The sequence below is a fragment of the Nanorana parkeri genome, unplaced genomic scaffold, assembly GCF_000935625.1.
Source record: "Nanorana parkeri isolate BGI_ZX_2015 unplaced genomic scaffold, ASM93562v1 scaffold624, whole genome shotgun sequence".
Taxonomy (NCBI): Eukaryota; Metazoa; Chordata; class Amphibia; order Anura; family Dicroglossidae; genus Nanorana; species Nanorana parkeri.
The window spans coordinates 814,440-824,961 of NW_017306892.1; the positions used below are offsets into that span (position 1 = coordinate 814,440).

Genomic DNA, 10,522 nt, shown 5'->3' on the forward strand with positions numbered 1-10,522 from the left:
ATTTATATAAATCAAACATGTATTACAGATATGCCCTTTCTTCAGCATCTGTTATCCACCCACTGTTCTCTATTGAAATAGAGGGGATTAGGGTTCCTACAGTAGCCAGAAGTAAATGGACTTGAAGCCCATCATTGAAAATGGATGCATGTGTTTTACAAGCTAGATTTACCATGCTCCTCCACAAGGGCACAGCGTCTTTGTTGTAACAAACAAAGGTCATCCTTCGCCTTCTTTTAATTAGGCTGCTCAGGAAGAAAGAAGAGGGGGGGAAAAAAAAAATCACAAGGCATGTTTTCTATCAGTACATTTTGGAAATTACTTTTTAGAACTGCATCGCCAAGAATCGTCTGAGCAGGCTGAATTTATTGTCAGGTTTCTAAGGAAAGGTCAGAGCATCTTAGATAAAAGAATGTGATATTTCAAATCACTTTTTGTGTCTCACACGTACACACATACACAGAAAAAGAAGTTCCAGGACTGTCACTTAATACACCGTAACTGACACTATTATACCTCTTTCTCACAGCAGCAGCTTCAGGAGTTTTACAAGAAACAACAGGAACAGCTGCAGCTTCAGCTATTACAACAACAACATGCAGGAAAACAGCCAAAAGAGGTAAAAAAAAAAACCCAAAAAACTTTTTCTTATGTGTTACAAGGTTAGTCTCTCGTAGCATAGTAAGTAAAGGCTTATGGACTGAATTTCCCATTGGCTTCTAAGGCTGCTATGCCAATTCGGTGCCATGGTGTCTCAATCCTTCTGTTGCAGTAAGAGTGATGCCCTCACTATGGCAGAAGTTAGTGGATGTGGTCATGCCATGTTGCAAAAATCTCATAGCTAGAGGCTAGAGTCCTCAACAGACATGTGTCTGTGGATGACCAAGCTAGTCTTCAGCTACCGCAATATTGGTTTTGGGTAAAGTGAACTTTTATCAACACCCACTATCTCTGTAATGGCTGTGGGGTCTAATATAGCCAATTGCGATCGATTATAATCTTGTATTCTTGTCTTGCAACTGTGATGATTTTGCTAGAAGTGTGTTGATAAAACGGGCCTAGTTTGGCTACAGTCAGGCATGGTTTAAAGTGAACCTGTGCTTTGCCCATGCAGGGCAAACCAGCAGGATCACTTTAAAGCTGGCCCTCTCAGCTACATGTACTTAAAGTGACACTGTCACTACCTTAAACAAAAAATTAAACAAAGCCCAGCCTGTAAAAAACACAGTTAATATTTACCTGTCCCGCTGCCCACGCTGCTGATTCTTGTTCTGTTACGGCGCTAACGCTGTCTATAGAATATTTTGCTTTTAACACTTCTGGAATTGTTGAATGCTGATCCCATGCTGCCCTCTGTGGTTCCCTCCACATCAGGCTACCATAGTGATGTAGGGGCCAGCGGGAGGAAATACAGAGCGTACAAGTGGAGGGTGTGATTGGTAGCAAATACAGCAGGACAGGTAAATATTAATTTTGTTCTATTACAGTCTGGGCTTTATTTTATTTAGCAGCAACAGAGTCACTCTAACTTCCCTTTTAGTCCATTGCTGCTCCAATCATCTGTGTGTCCTGTGTATGCTCTAATGTTCAACTTGCAGCTTATGCAAGGCTGAAGACTCTCTCCTTGCCTCTGCATGTGATAGTGCTGGGCGCCTGAGCGGCCAGTCACCAAGCAACAACACTGGCATGTGGGATAGCTACACTTTGCTCTCCCCCTTTTCCTGCGCACCTGCTCTATTTTTACATTAGGGTTTAAAGGGCTTACTCAAGGCTGGGAGGGGGGAGCTGATCCACAAAGAGAAAGTAAAGGTAAAACTGTGAAGCTACTGCTGTAATCTTTGAGGATTAATTACTCCACAAAACCTGCAGCTACAGCGGTAAGTGGAGGCTTGTTATAAAGTTTATTTACTGCTTGTTAAGGATACATAAATAATTGAGTGACTATAGCTTGGCCACAGTTCTACTTTAGGGGCTTGTTAAAAGGGCTGCAACAACGAATCAATTAAATTGATTATAATCGGTAATGAGAATCGTTGGCAACGATTCTCATTATCGATTAGTAGAGAGAGAGAGAGTTTTTTTGTTGTTAATACAACCAATCGATTATGAATATAATTGTTAGCTGCAGCCCTACTTGGGAGTTATGTTACAATATGGATGTCAGCATTTCTTCTATAGTCTCCCAAAATTGATTGCGTCACTGCCTCTATATATTTAACGCAGGCTGTATGCAATGTAATATCCACATCAAGATATCAGGTCAGGCGGTTGCTCTATAAAGATAAGTGACCTTTGCATGACGTGAACCTGGCATGAAAACCAAATATTATTTTTTTTTTAACTCTCTAGGAGCCGGCACCAAAAACTTTAGTTGGCAAGAAAAAATGTACCTGGGGAGTACACATTACTGAGCAAATATCCAAGTCTGAACTTTGGCATGCTTCAGGGCAAGCAGGGCGCATATCTGTCTATTTGGAACTAAGTCATATGCCCTGCAGCGTGGGATGCTAGGGGGCATGCCAAAGCTCTGATGTGAATTGCTGATAGAATGTTGCTGCATTTAGGTATTTAAGCACAGACACATAGAAGCTTTCCTGTTTTTTCAAAGTTATATTACTTTTAGTTGTTTTTGTGCCGGTTCACTGTAAAGTGACCCTGTTGCTATACAAAAGTTTGCCAGTGAAGGCATACCTTTAAAAGAACAGTATACATACTCACCTTTCCCTTCGCCCGTGCTGATTTCCTGGGCCCCCCACAGCTCTCACAGCAGGAGGAACCAGTAAGAGATGTGAGGACCCAGAGTGACATTCTCGGAAATATCGTTTTTTGTTAGCAGAATTCAGGGGAATTGTTCGCAGGATTGGTGCGGGCTGTTCTTTTTAAAGGTATGCTTTTACCGAGAAACTTTTGTAAACCAACTGGGCTGCTTTATATAGTTTTTGTTCACTGAAACCCTTCAGGAGTTGATGTATAAAACCAGAGAAAAGGGAAAACAGAGCATTTGTAACAGAAAATCACATTCTGCGAATTTGTATTTTTCTAGAGCAAGTAAGAAAACACAAGTTAATGTTTGTACTACTATTGATTACTTAAATGTGACTGCTAAAGAACATTTGATGATGGGTGGTTCCTTGTTAACTGGTTGCACATGTAGATAATAAGAAGATAATAGCTGAAGGGTAATAAAAATAGGGTTGTAACCTATAGAAGCCAATCAAAAATCAACGTCTATTATTCAAACTACACTATGAAGAAATTGGCTATAAGTACCAATCATTGTTGATTTTTCTTGGCATGCTATTTAATGACCATGAGGGCGTTTTCTCACTGCAAAGATATACACACCTTTCTGAGTGTGTATGTTCATGTACTTGACCATGTAAAAAAAAAAAAAAGATCATTCGATGTATGGATTATCAATCCACATCTGACTAGCAAGCAATTCCTTTAGTGAGCAGTTTGGTCTCAAGTTTGGTTTCTTATGTGTGCCTTCAACGCAAAATGCAATGATAATCAGAATTTAATTACGATAAACTGGATTTGTGTTTTTTCATTTTCCGCTAATTATCTTCGTAAGTACAATCATTGGTCTTCAGTGCTGTTAATTGGCCCGTGCGGAAAAATACCAAGTGGTTATTAATAAATTATTGTGCTGATTTGCGGAACCACCACTAGACCACAGAAACAGGCCAGGATGCAAGTGTCTAGGTGTATCTGTTAATATCTGGAAGGTACTGAGTTATTTATTTGGCCTGCGAATTCCAGGCCTTTCTGCCTTTCTAAAAGTGATGATGACGTTCTGATTAGCTGCTGTTAATGTTGACTTCATTTGACCTCCTTAGTTTTCATTATTATTATTATTATTATATTATTATACAGGATTTATATAGCGCCAACAGTTTGCGCAGCACTTTACAAAATGGAGGAGATGGTACAGTTACAATACAATACAATTTCAGTACAATAGGGTTAGGAGGGCCCTGCTCGTGAGAGCTTACAATCTAATTAGGAGGGGCACGTGATATAAAAGGTAAACATTGTTGAGATTGAGTTATTGGAAGAAGTAATAGGGCAGTTATGTTGAGGTGGGATAGGCTTCCCTAAAGAGATGGGTTTTTAGGGATTGCTTGAAGGTGGACAGAGTAGGAGATAAGCGGACAGATTGAGGTAAGGAGCTCCAGAGGATGGGGGACACTCTGGAGAAGTCTTGGAGGTGAGCATGGGAGGAGGTAATTAGAGAGCTAGACAGCAGTAGGTCTTGAGAGGTGCTGAGAGGACAGTTTGGGTTATACTTTGAGATGAGGTCGGTGATGTAGGTTGCGGCAGAGTTGTAGATCACTTTGTATGTTGTTAGCAACCTGTTTGTGACTGCAATGTGACTTTTTAAAATCCAACGTAAAAAGCTCCTTACTGTAGGAATGGTAATTAACCTGGCAGTAGAGAACTAGGAATGTGTAATTCTTAGACCCACTGTCATTTAGGCATAGAGGTATTGTCAAGTTAGCTGATTCATACTAAAACTGCTAAACTTGGGCCGGGGCGCCTCAGCTTCAAACATTTCTGGTCATTAATGGGATGGTAAGCAATCTTAGATGCCAAAACGTTTGTTCTGGCAAGGGCAACATTTTATTCAATAAAATAGCACTGAAAATATTTAACTTTATTCAAAAATGTTCTTCTCTAGAAGTTACAGCGTCATTTTAATATAAGATTCTGATGTGCTGTAAAGGCCTTTTTGAGGGCTTGGGCACATGGTCACCTTAGATCATGTGTCTTTCAATACATTTTTGCACATATGGGTGAGAGATGGGCCAAATATTCTATGCCCAGTAGTACAAAATAAAACAACGATGATGGTGGGTGATAGTCTTCCTTTCCATTAAGTGGTTACATGGAGTCTACCTTTACACTGAAAACTATGGTCTTTGAAGTATTACTTCTGTGCACTGCAAATTTGATCAGTCCTTATCCATAGGCGTGCACAGGGTGTGTGTCTAAACGCTCAGTGATACAAAGCGCAGCAGCACTTGCCACTTACATTCCGCACATAACAGTCACAGTCCTTAGTGCCTGGAAAGCTGCGAGAGAGTGTGCCTGCGGCTTCTCATCCAATCAGGAAGCCGGGCAGCTGGTCACATGAGCACCTGCCAGACTTCCTGCTTCATTACTGTGCCTCTGCTGGAAGAGGTTAGGGACAGTTGAAGAGATGGGAATCCGGGATGGCTTAGGTCTGTGTGTGTGTGATATATATATGTGTGTGTGTGTGTGTGTGTGTGTGTACGTGCGTGTTTCTACTTTTGTGTGCACAACCTAATGCAATAGACTGTGCATGCCTATAGCCATATCCTGTTATTTTCCCAAAGTGGTGGAGGACAGATGAGTTTAAAGAAGGGTGTATCCTTAAAATATCTCAGAACCTGCAGCCTTTGAAATTTTTTAGTCTGGAAGTTCTGTAATGCTTTCAATAACTGCAAGGTGTGCACATACTAACTAACCTAGAGAAGCTGTATGGTGCTTAAGAAGGGAAAGAGTGAAAGGAGATGTAGGGTCTTATGGTTTGTAGATCATTGGGAAACTATGAGCAATAAAACTTGCCTGCAGTTAATGCAAAAAACAATGTAATCACTACTCATAGTGAGCATGTGTGCAGACAGAAGTAGGTGAGGTAAGAGAATATTTTAGAGAGAGAAAAAGTTTAAAACAATGCAGTCGACTATATGGGTGGATATATTGTTATTTCTCGGATCATGAGGAATTTGCTCATAGTTGGAATTACACTTGGTTCAATGCTTGCTATAGACTTTCACTGGTTGCAGATAGACTATATTATTATTGTTAGTGATGCTAACCGGTTGTTTCGCCAGTAAGTATCTTTTAATGCATGTCCCCCATACATCTTTGATAACCCATCGGTATTTGCTACACAAAGCACATTGCTGAATAGCGGTACATAGACGATATTTCTGCCTGCGTTGTATACACTACTGGGCGCGATAGATGTCAGAACTCCCTCAAGACAAAGCCAGTTGCCTATATTAAGTCGGGCACCTACATTGTGTCTTCTCCCATCCGTTTCCATTATAAGGAGCACTTGAGTCTTGTAGAAAAAGGGAACAGATTAAAAAGTGTCTAAAATGTAAATCTAACAGGCCAACAGTAATTAAAATGGAAATGGCACGGGGAGGGAAACGCATGTAATTGTGAGATATCGCAGTGCAAAATGCTCTTAGCTTTGTTTTGCAGGCTGTTTCTTTAATTCAGCGGGGCTTACTCATCAGTAGCAATTCAATGCGCGTTAATGACTCTGGGATGCAGGCATCACTCCGGACAAAGGAATGATTATTGTGCGGTCAAAAGAAGTTCAAAGACAAGAAGGGAATTTCAGTTTTTTTTTTCCCCTTAGAGAGCCACATTCAAGAGCATACAAATTAAGCCAAATGTTAAAAACCACAGTCTGAGAGCCGACTTCAAAGTCACAACTCTCTAATTAATGAACTGCGAGCTTCAGTTTGGACAAGTCGTGGTTTGACGCACTCATAAATCAACATGACAGATTTGTTTCAGCGGCTCAGACACTGCTTGTCATTGAGTCACATCAGATGTAAACAGAAAAAAAAAAAAAGGGAAGGCGCGAGAAAGAGGAAGGGAGAAGGAGGCGCAATTGATCAACAGAATTGGTAAAAACCAACTTTTGAAGTATTTTATTCTTGATCACAAGAAATGGCTGTAGCCTCTCGAGGTTTGCGTTCCTTCTGCTGTTTTTTTTTTCACAGATTCAAGAAAAAAAAAAAAAGGAAGGAAAGAATTATGGATCTTCTCCCCTGTGGCTGTCAAGCTTTCACCCCCTGTTGTTATTTTGTGCCTCTTTCCATTCAAAGACATCACATTTTTTTTTTTTGTTAGCGTTTTGGAAAAAGGATCTCTTAACTCTATGTTTGAAGAAATACAATGAAGTGTAGGCTGCCTCGATCATTCTTGAGACAGAGAGAAGTTCACCTGCCACTTCATATTAACCTCTTGCGTGGTTTATTAGACATAGTACGCCTTTACTTTCTTGGTATTTAGTTTTTTTTCTATTTTTTTTTTCTATGTCGGGAAGCATGCTGCGAGACAATGCGAGTTCAGATATACACTCAGGAGGCAGATGAAGGAAGTGTAAGGGCAGGATGGTCGTGTACAGTAATAAAATTATAAAAATGTACACTTCTTATAGATTTATCGGCTTGCGGGAGTCTCTGGTGTCCTGGCCAGGGCCCAAAGCGTCGTCGCAAGTGACCCTTATTGCAGCTGTTCATTTTCTTTATTGTGATACAGGAAAAAAAGGAAGATCCATTTGTTGGAAGTTTCAGCACAATGCATAAGGAAAATCAAACATTCAGCTTGGCTGAGATAGACAGGAAGGGGTACCTCCCAGTAGCAACACATTTATCCCCTGGAGTGCTGGGGAGTAAACCTTTATGAGGCTGTTTCCTTTTTACATGACTCAATGTTAAAATAACCTCTAGTGTCATGTTTTCACGTGTAAGAAGCATCCATCGTTCCTGATAACTGGATAAAATCACAGCGGCACAGCTTTTTTTTTTAAATTAGCTGTTCCTTTTAAAGTTGCTACCATTGAAAAACAGTGTTTGCTGTTTAACAGTAATGGTGTCCATCTACTATTATGCTGATTCAGCAGTGCAAATAATAGCGACAATGGGCAAAGAGCAGTTATTCTTGGCAGCCAGTTGGATTTGGCTTATTGGAGTAACATTGGTTGAGAATTCATTTTTATTGGTTGTGTGAGTTACTACACTTTGCCTTAAAACTCACCTCCAGCTTCTACTTTAAGTAGTTCAGCATCCTTGACCTCTGCTGATGGGAAATTAGCAGCTTTCCATGTAGAATTAACTTTTCCCACTCCAATGTCTTTCACAGAAAGTTAATGCTACACATAAGCTGCTGGTGCATCACTTAGTCTTCCCCCAGAATTCAAGCTGTCATGGCCAGACCATCTGTAGTCCCTTGGCCTACAAAAGGTGCCATTGTAACAGAGTATTTATTGTGTGCGACCTTTTTAGTAGCCAGTGCTTAATGGGCCTAATCAATGCACACTGAAATGCCCACTGTAGAAGACTGGCACTGGTTCCAGCACCATGGAGGCAGGGGTGCATGCCGAGTTTGGAAGTCCCATTGCAATGTGACATGATGTATGTGCCATAATACTCCACCTCCAGGACAACTCAGGTTGTGAGACTGCTAGTTTGGCAATGGTAACATAACCTCCTCTTTGGAAAGCATTTTGAGGTGCTTACTGGGGTGCTTACTTTGCCCACCATGTGCCATTGAGTAAATGTTAAGAAACCTGGCCACAGACACGGATGCCTGAGGTGCTCGGATCATGGCTACACGTTCCAACCACCATCAGGTATCTATGACCATCTTCATTCATTAAATCTGTGAGCTTTTTTTGTCTTTTTGTGTGAAAGCCCTTAGCTGCACTTGCGATAATTGGGTACCGTACAGATAACAAACACATAATAACTATCATTTTTGAAGAAACGGATATCTTTAGTTACAGAAGCCTTCCAGCATGCCAAAAGGTGTTCGATGTGATTGTAAAAATGATTAGTATAAACATGAGTGGCCAAGGAAAGCAAGCAAAATAAATCTAAAACTGAAAGGAAAAAGTTTGCAGCCAGCAAGGAAGCTCCTCAATTAATTGAACACCATGGACCTCCAGATCTTTAGTCAGCACCAGCAAAAGAGATCTACTTGTGTGTGTGTTTAATGTGTTTATTATTGCCTGTATCCATCTTTTTCAGAGTTTTTGAATATGTAGGCCAGTGTGTTCACTCATTCAAGCACTGCCCTGCCTCTAAGCCCATTGCAGCCACTCCCACATAAATTAGAGCAAGGTTGTTGATTGGCACGTTGTCGTGAAAGTGTCGAATTTTCCCAGGAAGTAGCTGGAGAAACTTGGTAAGTACATTGGGGGGGATTTATCAAAACTGAGGGCCCTGTTACACCATCAGGAGTGCGTTCCAGTGCGTTCGGCCACTGGAACACAACCCGGCCGGCTCAGTTTTTTGGGGGTGGGAGGGGGCGAGGCAGTGTATTGAACTTAATGGCACCACAGCCACGCCCCCGCCCGTTGTGCGATCGCCGGCACCCGACCGCGTGGCACATTAGTGCCTGCGTTCCGGCCCAGTGCGATCTGCAAAAAAATGCTGCAAACACTATTTTTCGCAGGTTGCATTGGACGGGAGCGCAGGCACTAATGTGCACGCGTTGGGGTGCTGGCGATTGCACCATAGGTGGCTGCTGTGCCATTGCGTTCAATGTACCGCCACACCCCCTCCCGCCCCCCAAAAAACTGAGCTGGCTGGGTTGCGTTCCAGAGGCGGAACACACTCTTGATGGTGTGACTAGGACCTAAAGCAGACAAAATCTGGAGCAGCTGTGCAGGGCAACCAATCCACTTTTCTCTTCAGTTTGTTCAGTTAAGAGTTGAAAATGAAAGAGAGAAGCTGATTGGTTGCCATGCACAGCTGCTCCAGATTTTGTCTCCTCCAGTTTTGATCAATTCCCTTCAGTATGTCTGCAATGGATAATATAATACTTAAAGGTTCATTAAGTGGATTTTCTGACTTGAGGAGATATATTATCATTTCTAGGGTACTCTTTAAAATAGACCTTGCTTGTGTCTGCTTTCTTGTTAGACCTTGTCCCCCTCCTTGAAAAAATGTCACATTGCACATTGCAAAACACCTAATGAGTAGAAATTTAAATAAATAAAGAAACCAGCGTGAAATGTGGTGTTTTTTTTCATGATCTGGGTCTTTCAAGGAAGCAAACCTTGTATTTTTATGTAAGGTCTGCTTTACACAAAAAACTATTGAGATTGAGAATTGTTGGATGCTTTTTAGTGTTGGTGATACTGTTTAGTGAGTGCCGGTGGTGTTCAAAAGTGCTTAAGAATGAGAATCAAGCCAACATGATTGTAGAAGACTGTCTTAAATGCATCATTTTAGCAATCCTCTATGGGTTTTGTTATGTTTGATGATGCCTGTCAACCTTATTTCACTGAAAACATTTTAGGTTTTACTCATTATAATTACAGAATGGTTGGTTATTGGGTTGAGATTTGGGTTCACTGCTACCACAGGTCGAAGGCGAATCCTAGGGTCTGAAATTTGCAATCCCAGTGTATGTATGTGCAAAATTGCTCGGGGGCGGGGTGATTTTTTTTTAAAGTTGAACTCCAGAAAGATTTTTTTTTTTTTTTTAACTTTTGATTGGTCCAGCAGTTACATCTAATGCTGGATATATTGTGTCTATATGGCTGCTAGGGGTTTTAAAACTCATGGTTGTAGTCATGCTAGATTCTACTGTCAGCTTTGGTCTTGCAGGCGCTATTACTGTGAGCGCTGGGTTTCGTGCAGAGGAGAAAGTCACTCGCTCTCCGACTTCATCACCCCTTCATTGATGAAGCATCCTGTATTCTTTTCACAGATTACAAGGAGTTCTGTGATTAGACAAG

General features: G+C 41.2%; 1 protein-coding gene across 1 annotated transcript in view; it reads left to right on the forward strand.

Annotated features, from left to right (window-relative positions):
* The window catches only part of FOXP1 (forkhead box P1), a 414,947-nt gene that overhangs the window by 305,626 nt on the left and 98,799 nt on the right, over positions 1-10,522 (forward strand). The window contains exon 6 of the mRNA XM_018563026.1: positions 530-619. Within this exon, the coding sequence (XP_018418528.1) occupies positions 530-619 (90 nt within the window). The remainder of the gene's footprint in view (positions 1-529; positions 620-10,522) is intronic.